Source organism: Dryobates pubescens, chromosome 24, assembly GCF_014839835.1.
Source record: "Dryobates pubescens isolate bDryPub1 chromosome 24, bDryPub1.pri, whole genome shotgun sequence".
Lineage (NCBI taxonomy): Eukaryota > Metazoa > Chordata > Aves > Piciformes > Picidae > Dryobates > Dryobates pubescens.
Window position 1 is genome coordinate 8,658,233 of NC_071635.1, and position 14,067 is coordinate 8,672,299.

A 14,067-nucleotide genomic window follows, 5' to 3' on the forward strand; every position below is an offset into this window, starting at 1 on the left:
AATAGTTCACAAGTATGTAAGTAGAGAGTTGCTTGGTTAATTTAGTGCTGCTATTTATAGTCAGTGCCGTGAAGTTAAGGAAAGCTTTGCAATGATGAGGATTTTATGAAGAGGCTATAAATGCCGAAGTTTTTTCTTTTTTTGGATGGTGATGGATATGTAAAAGCTTTTAAAGTTATGGTATGTTTGTCTCACAGGCCCTAAAGGACAGCACAGAAGTTGAAACTGTGGATCAGAGGATAAGAAAAAGGGTTGATCCAGAGAAGTGGCCGATCCCAGGTCCTCCGCCATGCAGTCTGCCACCAACTGACTTTTCTCAGCTCATCAATTGTCCAGAATTCATACCAGGCCAAATTTTTGGCTCACATACTGGTAAAGCCTTAAATTTATGTTTGTGTAAAATAAGGATTGCCTGTCTAGCTTAGGAAGTTTGCCTCTTGGTACTGATTTTGTAATAGAAGTTGTACATTTGGTAACCATTTATTCAGCTGATGTGCCTGTCAGCCTTGCAGTTGCCAAGTCACATGGCTGGTGTGGCTGAAGAGAAGTAGATAAAAGTGTCTCTTATGTGTTAGGGCTGTGACCATTCTCCAGAATGTACTGTGATGGACAACAGTCCTTTGGTGGTGGTAGCAGCAGTAATGATCTGAAGTTAGTCATAAAATCTGTGTCATTTTGGTAGCAGCTGAAAGTTAAGCCTTTATTTGGTGCATCCTGGTTTTGGAGGAGGATGCCATTCATTTTATTAATAGGGAAACTGCTTTGTTTGCTGACAACCCTTGGCAAGGAAACCTTCTGCTCAAAAGTTGGCTGGAGTTAAATGGGAAGAATGAAGGTTGAGTTAGGCACCCATCCATAGAGCCAGAGGATGGTGTGGAGAAAACATGTCCCTAATGATGCTGCTCTTGTTTTCTGAACAGCACGTCATTTCTCTCAGGCTGTTAGAAACTTTCTGCATAAATAGGTTTCTAGAATTGATCTTTTTTAAAATATTAAGTGAACTGTGGAAAGCAGTCCCCTGGACATGAAAAGGAAATGTTATCTTTAACCAGAGAGGTAGAAAAAAGGTAGCTGCAGTTCAAGACTAATGAAACAACTAAACTCCAACAAAACATAAGCAAACCAGCCCACAATAGGAGCTGAACTATTATTTTCCACTGCTAGAGTCTGCTCCAAGCTCTCCAAGAATGGGAAGCCCCCTAAGTCCCAAGGAAAACACTGAAACAAGTAATTTTCAGACAATGTCTAAAGGATTGTCTACGAGTTTGCCTGATTTGGACTCTGAACCTTGGATAGAAGTGAAGAAGAGGCATCGTGCATCCACGGTCAAACTGAAGGTAAAAATCTCTTCAATGTCTGTTTAAGCAAACACACACAAAATCTGCCAGCTTTCAGATGGCATTGTAAAAAAGAATTTTTCATGTCTTAATGTATTTGGTGCTTGATAGTGCAATGCAGTTTGTGTGCATACTGCTTGCTCTACCAGACCTAGAGTAACTAAGTGCATTTAAAATCTTGATCCAAAGCTCACTAAAATGAGAAGGGAACACTGGAGATATTTCTGCTGAGGGGCAGTTGTACCTGTTGGCTGTAAATGTGCTTTGAGAATACTTCCACAAGCTTATGGCAGAATTATTTGTTTCAGATGTTTAAGTAAATCACTGTTCTAATGTCTCTAATTGCTGTATGTTTATTGAGAATGTTCTATCATGTTCTGTTTGTCTCCAATTCAAATATAAAGCTCATCATCTTTATTAATTTAGGAAAGTGGTGCTGTACCTCATCAAACATCAGCTCAACAACACCCACCTCCAGAGGAGCAAGAGCAAGAGGAGCTTGATTTTTTGTTTGATGAAGAGATGGAACAAATGCAGGGTCGGAAGAATAAATTTACCGATTGGTCAGACAGTGATTCTGATTATGAAATTGATGACCAGGATGTAAACAAGATTTTGATTGTGGCACAGACACCACCATATATGAGAAAACATCCTGATGGAGATCATACTGGCAACCATGTGTGCCGTGCAAAAATCACATCAGAACTGGCTAAAGTTATTAATGATGGCTTATACTACTATGAACAGGATCTGTGGATGGAGCAGCGTGAAAATGACACTTTGATGAAGGTAACTCCTCGGTTTTGACCTGAAAACCATGCCTGTCCAAACAGTTCTGAAATCACCTTCCATCTCTGCTATATCATTGTGAAATGCTCCACTTTTCTGAAGGAGAAGTGACAGTGGTTGAATCTACAGGTTATCAAATTCATCGATTGAATGCTTTGGGTTGGAAGGGACCTTAAAGACCATCTAGTTCCAGCCCTGCTCTGCCATGGGCAGGGACACCTTTCCCTGGCCCAGGTTGCTCAAGGCCTCATCCAGCCTGGCCTTGAACACCTACAGGGATGGGGCATCCACAGCTTCCCTAGGCAACCTGTGTCAGTGTTTCACCACCCTCACTGTAAAGAATTTCTGCAATACCCAGGTTAAACCTTCCATTCTGCAGCTTCAATCCATTCCCTCTCATCCTATCCCTATAAGCCCTTGTAAAAAGTACCTGCCCAGCTTTCTTTAGGCCCCTTTCAGGTACTCTTTTTATAAAACTATAAACAGTTGAAAGCAAACCCAGCAAGATATATTTTGTCAGATTTGACCAATACCACTGAGGGAGTAGTCTGTAGAACTATTTGTAACAGTGGAGATAGTTCAACCTTTCTGGTGTTTTCTTGTTCTGTGATTAGCTTGTTTCATAACACTTGCAAACCCCTAGTGGAGGGGAAAGTGGCATTTTCCTGAGATGAGATAACCAGAGAGGAATGTAATACAGTCATTTGAGAGTGCTTTTTGTCTTGCAGTTTGTTACAGTGATAGCTCTGTGGGAACTGCAACATTGGATTGCACACCCTATTAGAGAAACCTTTTTATTCTCTAGCCCTGTACACTGGGCTCCGTCTTGGAGGCTTTCAAAGGTTTGCAAGGAGATTGTCAGCTTTGTGATGGATTTCCTTAAAATTTGTCACTATTGAAAATAGGCTGAGCAGCTGTAAAATGACATATGAGTTAACTCCAGCACTGCATAGGCAGGGGTCAGTGTGACACATCACAGTCCTGTCGCTTTCTAGTCTTGCTTAACAAAGAAACCCCTTCTGTTGTGTGAGCAAGTCCTGTGAGTGGCATGTCTGCCAGCACCCCCCCTTTGTCACTAGCAGGTATTATGTGTACAGAAATACTGAGTTACCTAAACACTAAGTGGCGAGGGGAAGGAGCTTTGTCTGTGCATAAGGACAGGTGGGTTGGGGGTTGGGAGAAGGAAAGTAGATTAAAGGACAACTGAAGCATGTGGGTACAAAAGAGCTGACCAAGTTAGAAATGATTGTGGAGAGTAAGAACAAGAAATAAAGGGAGAATTCAGAATGTGGAGTATTTATTACAAAGGAAATGAACAAGAAAATCAGCAAACTGGAAGAGGACAGTGAGAAGTAGCACACACCAAGAGAAAATGTTGCAGTTTTTGTTGTTGTTACGTTCTTGACTGATTTAAAGAAGATTTTTCCCCCTTGGCATGCACACACACACATATCCTGCCCCATCTGCAGCTGAGATGGGGTGTGAGTGATCTGAGTGATGCCACACAACTTGGAAAAATCCTGTTCTTTCACAGTTCAAGCTCCTAATAAAAACAGCAACAAAATCAAACCAAACAAACAACCTCCCCCCCCTCCCCAACAACAGAAAAGAAGCAAACCACAACAAAACCCCATCAAAACTCTCATCACAGCCGACCACTTCACTTTTAAATACTGGCTTTTCTTGAGAGGTAGCCTGAGGAAAGTAGCTGCCCTCCTATGTTGGTAGGACCTTTCTGGGCTCACTTACTGCAGGAGAGAGAATGGTTTGAGGCTTGGCAGGGATCAGGATTGCTTCTGTTTCTTATTTGAGTCTGAAAAGTCACACTTAGGTCACCTTACCTGCCTCCATTCACCCACTCCTTCATGTAACTGTTTCTTTTAGTTAGCACAGTGTGAGCAGCAATGTGTATGGGTACAGTTTGTACAGTGTTTGTGGCAATGTTTTCACAGTCTGTGCTGGAGACTTTCTGCCTACCTTGAAGGGAGTCTGTACTGGCTGTGTGTGGATAGTTGTCTCAGTTCTGCCTTATTTCATCTTCTGTGAAATTCACCTGTTTCTCAGGATGATATCCATTATCCTGCTTTGCCTTTACACTTTGCTTTCTCTAATCCAGCAAGAGATTGAGAACTTTAAGAAGCTAAATCTCATTAGTAAGGAGGAATTTGATAATCTTGTACCAGAACCAATTGCTGATCCAACCCAGGAAGTTCCTGCGGTGATACGGAAAGGTGAGTAATACATATTTGGGTTTAGAGTTCTGTGGGAGTGTTAAAGTGTTACACAGGCAGCAAGAGTTAATGTTGGTTCACTCAGTCTGAGGGGCTTTCCTTTGCTCATTTTTCAAATTGTCACCTGTTTGCCAGTAGAGATCATAGACTCAGTCAGGGTTGGAAGGGACCACAAGGATCATCTAGTTCCAACCCCCCTGCCATGGGCAGGGACACCCCACACTAGATCAGGCTGGCCAGAGCCTCATTCAGCCTGGTCTTAAACACCTCGAGGCATGGGGCCTCAGCCACCTCCCTGGAGCAACCCATTCCAGGGCTTCACCACTCTCGTGGTGAAGAACTTCTTCCTCATGTCCAGTCTGAATCTCCCCACCTCCAGCTTCATTCCATGTTTCCACTGCATTTGAAGAAGCTGGTACTAGTACTTCTCAGGAGAGATACAAGCATCAAAAGGAAGTGTTCTGTTTTGTTGTCACCATGCACCACCATCTGATGCTTTTTGTTTAACTTGTCATTTAGAATATGTAAATAGCTACTGATGTTGTGAAGCATTTTCAAGAAACCAGTGTTTTTATGGGAAATGGAGATAGATCAAAGTGAGATTACAAGAATTTTCTGCTTCTATCATAACCTTACTGCACAATCACTGTTCAAATCTTATCATCTGGGATCTCTTTGATATATTCGTACTATTAATGTGCACTGCAGTGCGTGCTAGTAGCGTGTTTTAAAGTACTTGAAGAAAACCCCCTTAGCAAACCACCATCTCAGCAAAGGGCAACAACAGGGTTACACTTTCACCAGTGCTTGTTTTCTGTGACTTTGCTAGTGTAGATAGGAGAACAAGCAGGGAAGGAAGAAGTAGGTTTTCATTTTTCTAGCAAAGACCTGCTTGAACCCTTATTGCATATTCCTGAGTGGTTTGTGCTGCTGCTACACCAAGTGTTTCTGCTTAATTGAGTCATTTTGGGGGATGTAGTAGATCATAGATTCAGAGAATAGTTTGGGTTGGAAGGGACCTTTAAAGATCTAGTTCCCTCTGTCACGAGCAGGGACACCTTCCACTAGACCAGGTTGCTCAAGGCCTCATCCAACATGACTTTGAGCACCTCCAGGGAGGGGGGCATCCACAACCTTCCTGGACAACCAGTTCCGGTGTTTCACCACCCTTAGCGTAAAGAATTTCTTCCAGTCTAAATCTGCTTTCGTCAAGCTTCAATCCATTCCCTCTCATCCTATCAACACAAGCCTTCATAAAAAGTCCATTCCTGGTTTTCCTGTAAGCCCCCTTTGGGTATTGGAAGGCCACTGTAAGGTCTTCCTGGTGCCTTCTTTTCTTCAGGGTGAGCAACCCCAACTCTCACAGTCTGTCCACATAGGGGAGGTTCTCCAGTCCTCTGATCAGTTTACTTGACATGAAGCAGCCTTTAAGATACTAGGGAAGCTTAGGCTGTCAAATCCGCAGTCTCTTTTGAAAACAAATGTTTTCTCCTTCCTGCTTTACACGTTTAGCAGAGGAGCTGCCTCGCAGTTTGTTCAGCATTGATGCACCTCCAGCAGCACCAGTCGCTCGATCGCTGCCAACAGCAGTTCCAGATTCCCCCTGTGTTTACCCTGGCTTCACCCCACGAACTCCTCGCACCCCAAGGCTACAGGATCCCAACAAAACACCCAGGTTCTACCCTGTAGTTAAAGAACCACGATCCATTGATGTAAAGGTAAATGACAAGATGTAACAATAGCTTTTTAAACCCAGAGAAGCCTATGGAACTCATGTCTGTGCTTCCAGTGCAACAAGAATGAAAAGGCAAAAAAAATGAAATGCTCCTACTTCTTCATCTTCAAAATATTTACTGTATTTGTTCTTTTTCCCTACAAAATGATTTGATTTGGTTTTTTTTCCCTGTAACATTTCTTAGAAGTCCTTGCTGAAAAAGTGTAATGGCTAAAGATTTTTTTTTGTTTCTTCCAGAAGGCTAATAACAAGGTTATGAAAATGGAGTTTACATAAGGCTAATCATAAGGTTATGAAACTGGAGTGTTGTAACTTTTCATAAAGTGCTGGACAAACTATCACATTTTCAGGACTTCATTTTTAAAAAGGGAGAGAACAAGTGAACTCAAATTAGGAAAATAAATGTTCCATTTACTTTCTCAGATTCCAAGAAAGAGGAAAACACGACACAGTACAAATCCTCCCTTAGAATGCCACGTTGGTTGGGTGATGGATTCCAGAGACCACAGGCCAAGAACTTCCTCTGTGAGGTAATTTTTTTTTGCTGTAGAAAATTTGTTTGAGGTATAATTAATGTCACTAGTTCCCACAGCTGATGGAGAAATAGGCTGTGATAAAAGGCAATTTGTAAGTACAGTCAAAGCAAGAAAAGCGTTCAAGATAGATTAAAATGCAGATTGCAAGGCTGTCTGGAAGTAAGCCCTGGAAGTATCTAGCCAGTATTGTTTGCTGACCCATGAAACAGTAACAGTGACATCATTGGAAGTACTTATGTTTGCTTCAGTGATTTTTGCCTTTAAGTGGTCATTTAAAATCAGGCATGACAGTGGTGTTTAATTATCATCATCCAAAACCGTCTGGCTTTTGGCATACTAGTGCAGAATCTGATTTTTCTTGAGGTGCAGCCAAGAACAGATAACTGGGACCACAGGCATGCACTGTAGTGCTCATCAGGTGACTACTGTTCTGACAGCTCTTGTGAAGGAAGGTCAGCATGGCTGACAGCTGATTCTCCAGCAAAGCATTGTTGATAAGGCAGAGCTATGTTGGTTTGGTTTTCTTTTTTTCTTTAGCAGTTCCAATGCTTCGCCTTCAGAAGGAGCTCCACTAGTAGGAAGTTTGGGATGTACCCCAAATTCTCTTCCAAAATTTCAGCATCCTTCTCATGAACTGTTAAAGGAAAATGGCTTCACTCAACAGGTGTACCACAAATACCGACGGAGGTGTCTAATGGGTAAGCTGCTAAGTGAGCTTCCTAAGGTGTTATGTAGAAGTTACCAGGTGTGATTTGAGCGCCTCTGCTATGAGGACAGGCTGCAGGAGCTGGGGTGGTTTAGCCTGGAGAAGAGAAGGCTCTGCAGGGACCTTGCAGCTGCCTTCCAATACCTGAAACGAGCCTACGGGAAAACTGGGGAGTGACCTTTAGTGTTTAGCAACAGGACAAGGGGGAATGGTTTTAAGCTGAGGGAGAGTAGGTTTACACTGGACCCTAGGAAGAAGCTCTTCAGTATGAGGGCGGTGAGATGCTGGAACAGGTTGACCAAGGAGGTTGTGGGCGCCCTCTTCCTGGAGGTGTTTATGGCCAGATTGGAGGAGGCCTTGGACAGCCAGCTCTAGTTGAGAGGCATCCCTGTGTGTGGCAGGGAGGTTGGAGTAGATGATCTCTGAGGTCCCTTCCGACCTAAGCCGTTCTGTGATACCAGGTTTCCACACATTGTTCTTCATCCTTAATTTTTCTTGGGAAAGGGAAACAAATTTTATTTGATGCTTCTATTGTATTGAATTCTGCTTTCCATTGAACTTCACATTCCCTGACAAAAAGCACTAATCTCAAACATTAAACTTAACTTACTGGAATGTCTTGTTTGTATATTACTAATGGAAAGGCACTTGACAATATTCTGCTGAATTTTTCTGACTTGGTGTTTTCCTTCCAGAGAGGAAACGGTTGGGAATTGGCCAGTCCCAAGAAATGAACACACTTTTTCGTTTCTGGTCCTTTTTTCTGAGAGATCATTTTAACAAGAAAATGTATGAAGAATTCAAACAGCTTGCTCTAGATGATGCAAAAGAACACTATAGGTATTTGGTTTCTTCCTGCAAATTAACCACTGCTGAGCTCTTACCATTTGTTTTAGTGACTGTGAAGTGTATGTGTATCTGAAGTGGCTTCGACTCTTTGCAAGTCTTAAAATAACTTACACAGGCTGCTATTATAAATACCAACAATCAGTCTGCATATTGGTGATGTGAAAATAAAGAGCTAAATGTTCCCCATTCCCTGACTTGTAATTGGTCCCAAAGTCTGCAAACCCCATGACTTCTTGACAGTGACAAGTCGGCTCTAGATTTACTAACGCTCGTAAGATTCTTCCTTCCAGAGGTGAAGACATTCTTAACCTCATTCAAATAATTCAAACTTCTTCTCAGCTTACAAAAATACCAGAATAATGACTGCAAGGAAAACTGCCACCACCCCTTAAGCTCTTTGCTGTTATTTTCTTCCTTTCACCCATTTCCTGCACTTCTCTTAGCCTAGCTACAGACAAAGTAGCCCAATGTTTTGAATGCTAAGTGAGGAGGTACTGGCTATGGAAATCCTGACGTTTGGGTATGCCTGAGACTGCAGAGAGAGAGTCTCTAGGGTGCAAAGGTGTCTGCTTTGAGCTTTCTTGACGCTCTGCAGTTACTCAAGTCTATATTTACCAAACTCAAGTATATATTTACCAAGAGAAACTTCAGAAGGCTTTTAGGTGGACTAATGTGGCAGCAGATGAATGCAGAACAGGAGGTCCCAGCTATCTGAAGTCTCACAATAAGCTCTGGTTATGGTGTGGCAGCTAAAGCCAGAGTGTCTGAGCCAGAAATCCTGGTGCTGGGGCATGCAGAACTGAAAGAACACAGAGTCCTGCCCTGCACAGTGGGTTTTGCCCTGGCTGTGAGTTTTGGCCTGACCCACTGTGGCTGGGTTTATGTTGAAACTGTGTATACAAATACACTGGAGAAGTGAAAGCCGTTGTCATCTTTGTGTGTGTGTGGGGTGTCTGTAGTTGGTAAGTTGAAACTGTGAGACAAACCTGATTTTTCCCAAGTCAGTTTTGATTATTTGTGAAGGTGTTTCGGAGAAAGAGGTCAATAAAAATTGGTGTGGAAAGGAAGCAGCTGTTATGAGAAGGGGAAACTGGGACAATGCCATTTACTGAAATGCAAGGAGAGACTGAAAACTTGCATCCTCCTGAGGAACAGGTAAAATTTTCATGCATCTCTCTTCTGTTACAGGTATGGATTGGAATGCTTGTTTAGATTTTACAGCTATGGCCTAGAAAAGAAATTCAGGCAAGAAATATTCAAGGATTTCCAAGAAGAAACAAAGAAAGACTACGAAGCTGGTAATTATCGTGGGCCAGTTGCTGCTCACACAGGGGTAGCTTGAGTTGAGTTCCTTGGCACTGACTTAACTAACTCAGGAGCAGTTTTTCTTCATATTCTTTTATCTTAAACATGAAGTCACCAGTGAATAATGATGACTTTTTAAATCAATTCTGTTCTTTGTAATTGGTACAGTTATGCTTTTTTTCCATTAGGTCAGCTATATGGACTGGAAAAATTTTGGGCTTATCTAAAGTACTCTCAGCACAAGACTCCATCCATTGACCCCAAACTACAAGAATACCTTAGTAAATTTAAGAGACTGGAGGACTTCAGAGTGGATGTAAGTTTCAATACCTATTTTAAACAAACATTTGTTGTACTAATGTTTTTACTGCCAGCTACACTGAGGCTAGCACTTAATTTCACAAAAAGGCAGCTTCATGTGTCCTGTCAATGACTAGAAAAAGCATGATTGGGGGAAAAAAACTTCTATTTGAAATTGAAAATGCAGTTACATTCTAGACAGTCTTTGAACCAGAGCATGGTATTGAGATGTGGTGGCTAAAATGTAAAAAGCAGTGAGCCATTTTCATTGCGTGATGAAACAAACAGCATGAAATGGCTTCTTTGTCATGTAGTAAGACTTGACTTGTAGACTGCTGAAGAATTTGGCAAATGAATTAATGCTCAACTGGCATTTCTTAATGAACTGTGACAGCCATTGTCCTTGCTGAGACTCTTATATGCCAAATTCAATGTATCCTTCCTTCAGAATGCTGAACTCAAACTGTGATTCCAGAGCACAGTGCTGCTGTGCTTCCTGTCACTGGGTTATGGTGGCACCATCCTCCAGAATCCTGCTTTTTCTGGGAGCTGTTGCCAATATTTGGGCAGCAACAATTAAGGCTGCTGAAAGTCCTTAATGCATCATGAAATGGCACTTGGAGCTAGACAGCCAGGAAAGCTTGAGGGTGTCACCAGTGACTTGTGAGGAGCTAAGATTAGGATCTAATTGCGGAATGCTCTGTTTTGATCCTTTGAGCATAGAAAAAGGCAAACAGCTGGCCCGACAGAAGAACGTCTAACAGGTTGCCAATGTTTATTTTCAGCCTCCTATAAGTGAAGAATCTGGCAGAAAGAGACTGGTTGCCACAACAGGCGAGGATCTGGGTCATCGCAGACACCAGTTGAGTACTTCTAAACCGCTGCTTGCCTCTAGACCCACGGCTGCCTGCCAGCCCCAGGCCCTGGGAAATGCTACCAGTGGGAATACTGTGCAAGCACCCGCAGGCCACAGCAGTGCTGCCAGGAAATCTATAGAAAATGATGTACCAGAAAAATAGGCTTCAGAAGATCTTGTGCCCTTGAGGATCAACTCTCGCACCTCTCATGATACGGAGAACTTCAAGGCAAGCCAGTCTAGTACATGATTAAAAATGTATGGGAAGACAAAAGATGGGATTCTCTCTTTCACAGGATTTAGTTCCAAAACACACACCCTAGGAGAGTTGCTCTTGGGTTTTGGGATCATCAAAAGAAACCTAGGGAAGATTCTTTGGCTTCAGTATTGCTTTCCTCAAGCTTTTGTTTACAAAGAACTGCATTCCTTGCATATGCAAAAAGTACTTTGGGGGATGCCTTACATTTCAGCTGGTATTTCTTAAAAAAAGGTATGATATTCCATGTTAATTACTGTGCTTTCTTTGCCCAGATTTGCCCATTATTTGTATTTTACCAAAGCAAACAAGATTCCATTCTATATAGAATTATAAAGGTAAAGGAAGGATCCACATGGTTGCTTTGCTCTCGAATCTAACTATTCAGAAGTATGGGGTTGTGCAAAAGCACACTTGGGAATGTGCAGCCTTAGCTGAAACTGCATTTCTGGATTCTGTTTCAAAACATAGTTTCTCTATTTTTCAGGGTCTCCATAGTTAGTATTTTATTAAGCAGGGACTCTGAGTGGACATTACTGGGATAATTTTGCAGATGCTTCAGTACTGGTTCTTAACTCCAGCAATGGAAAAATGCAGAGGAAAATGGATCTGTTGATTTCCTAGTGTCTTAAATTGCCTAACAGCATCTACAGTTTGTGCAGGTTGTTAAAATAGGAAGCTATTCAAATTATGCTCTGCTTGAGAGGTGTCTTCATGATCACTGGAGAATTCAAATGAAGTAGTTAAACAGGAGAGGCTTAACTTTTAAAAAATATTTTTTCTTCCGTATTTCAAGTAATAAAAATGAGTTTGGAGGGAGACAAAGTATTCCTTGTAAATTTTTCTCCTTGATTTTATCATTTTTTGCTTTATTTTGCAATATCTGAATGAAGTTCTGCTTAACTTGTGCTAGCTAAGCCTAAGTAATTTCAAACAGGTCTAAATACAATTTCACTGAATGTAAGTTATTAAAATACAAATCTGTAGCTGAAAGGTGAGGATATTTATATCCTGCAATTTCTTATTAACTTCATTACTTTGTTTTTGAAGACTCAAGAAGAACCCAGTAGCTAATTTATTTCTTCCAAGGTTAGGTGAGAAAAATTTCAGCTTTTCGTTGGTTAACTGCAGGAAAGCCTTCAGTTAGCTTTTCGAGTTAAAAAGTGACATCTAGCACAAATGCCTTAATCCATGAAGGTGTCCTAACTGACTGCACAGCCACCTGGGGGGAGTTGTAAGCTCATACTGGATCTGAGAGGTTGTAACAACTTCATGAATTTTTCAGTCATTGTCTTGTGAATCTGAATGAGACGAGAGACGAATGTTTGCCTTGTGAAGCAGACTGGTAGTGGTGGCCTTCCCGAGGGTGAATACAATTTCAATGCAAAAATGGAGCATTTTCCGAGTGGCCTGCTCTACATGAGGTTAAATAAACACGTACCAATGTTTTAAGCAATGTCTTATCAATGTGCTGAAGTGACACATCTCAACCCTGTGTTTGATCCATGCCTTTTTGCTATCCAAGAGAACGACGCGAATGTAAATTTGGATTGAAATTGTATATACAAGTAATAGATTTAAGATATTTCACGTTTTTTTCATTGCAGAATGTGCAGATTAAGCATTTAGTGTGTGTAATTTTGTGATATCTTGAAAATTTTATAAAAACAACAATAACAAAAACTAAGTGGTGTATATCAACTTTCTCTTTTCCCCAAAGCGTGAAGAAGAACAGCTTGAGAGAGTGTAAGGCTGTAAATGTGCATGTGGATTTCAGTGGCCTCTGCTGCACTAAGGTATTGAGGAAACCCAGCCCACTAAGTGGTTCTTAACATGTGAGCTAATTTTCAAGTTCCCTATTTATTTATTTTTCCTTTTTCATGTGACTGGGTGTTTGTCAAAGGAGAATGACAGATGAATGTAGCTGAAAGCAAAGAGTGAATACTTTGCCTGCAGTCTGGCCTGTCGGACTCTCTAGGGCTAGTTCCTTAGGCAGTGCCCCTTTACTTAGGTGGACAAACGCTCCCAAAGTCTGCCCACAGCTCTGGCTACTTGTCAGGAAGGCCTCCTTTCACTCCCCACACCCTTGAATTTAGCCCCTTGCAGGCACATGGTAGAAGTCCCACCTTAGATTATCGTTGTGTGCACAGTATGCTGAGAACACCACTGAACTTCAGGATAAACCTTGAAGACTTTGCTGGCTAAGCAGCTTGTTTCTCTCTATGGCTCCAGGTAGTTAATCACCTTTCAGTGAGTGGCATACCTGTTGCAGAGCTGTACACTTGTTGAACACACGTACACGTCCAACACCCTTTCCAACGTCTTTTAGGTCCATTTTGGACAATCTTCAATAGGATGGCTTTAAGACTGCTTGTATTCTAATAGTAGTCTATTACTAAACACTTAGCAAGGACCTTTCCTTGTCTGAAAATTCTCCCATGTGCTTGTTAGAGTTTTGTTAGTATTTGTGGTTGTTTGGTTTGTTATTTTGGGGCTTTTTTTTCCCCCCTGTGAAGAAGTGACTGTCCACGTAGTTAAAGAAAACTGCGCTGCTTAACCTGAGTAAGGTTTTTCTTCAGTCATACTCAAAATACTGGATTCCAAGAGCTTTTTAAAAGGGAAGGAAGGGAAGGCTCAACCTGGCTCTTGTTCCTGATGGAGACCAGATCATGTTCCTCTCTAATGAGCAGCAGGAGCCTGTCTGCATGACTGATCCTCCTGGAGTTCAGCAGGGATTTGGGTTTCTGTGGGAGACAAGGCATTAGAATGAACAGAAACAAGTTTGTATTCGTGGTAGCCTCTACCCTGCAGACTTTGCTTCAGGCACCACTGCAGTATGGAGGTGAGAAAACTACACTGCCACTTGGCTCCAGATAGAGGAAGAGAGAGTGTAAGTGTTAGCTGCTGTCCTTTTACTGACAGATCCCACAGCTATGCTGGGCTGTACTGGTAACCTCAAAAGCTTTCTTCTCTGCCTGTTAGCTTTGTAACCAGAATGCAGAGAATTAGATTTGTTCATGAATTTTGCAGTAGCCAGTTCTAGTGCCAGACAGATCTCTCTGAAACACATTAAACTTGCTGCCTCCTGCTAGAGGAAAAATACAGACCCACAAGAATGCCCAAAGAGAAAGGACAAGGAACATTTTGGGTTTCTTTGGGCTTTT

General features: G+C 41.8%; 1 protein-coding gene across 1 annotated transcript in view; it reads left to right on the forward strand.

Annotated features, from left to right (window-relative positions):
- LARP1B (La ribonucleoprotein 1B) overlaps positions 1-11,682 on the forward strand; it is a 29,282-nt gene extending 17,600 nt beyond the window's left edge. The window contains exons 9-21 of the mRNA XM_054172545.1: positions 198-372; positions 1,165-1,337; positions 1,764-2,129; positions 4,246-4,347; positions 4,527-4,545; positions 4,770-4,775; positions 5,876-6,078; positions 6,519-6,625; positions 7,169-7,329; positions 8,033-8,177; positions 9,375-9,484; positions 9,680-9,807; positions 10,577-11,682. Of these exons, the coding sequence (XP_054028520.1) occupies positions 198-372; positions 1,165-1,337; positions 1,764-2,129; positions 4,246-4,347; positions 4,527-4,545; positions 4,770-4,775; positions 5,876-6,078; positions 6,519-6,625; positions 7,169-7,329; positions 8,033-8,177; positions 9,375-9,484; positions 9,680-9,807; positions 10,577-10,810 (1,929 nt within the window). The 3' untranslated portion in view covers positions 10,811-11,682. The remainder of the gene's footprint in view (positions 1-197; positions 373-1,164; positions 1,338-1,763; positions 2,130-4,245; positions 4,348-4,526; positions 4,546-4,769; positions 4,776-5,875; positions 6,079-6,518; positions 6,626-7,168; positions 7,330-8,032; positions 8,178-9,374; positions 9,485-9,679; positions 9,808-10,576) is intronic.
- The last annotated feature ends 2,385 nt before the right edge of the window (positions 11,683-14,067 follow it).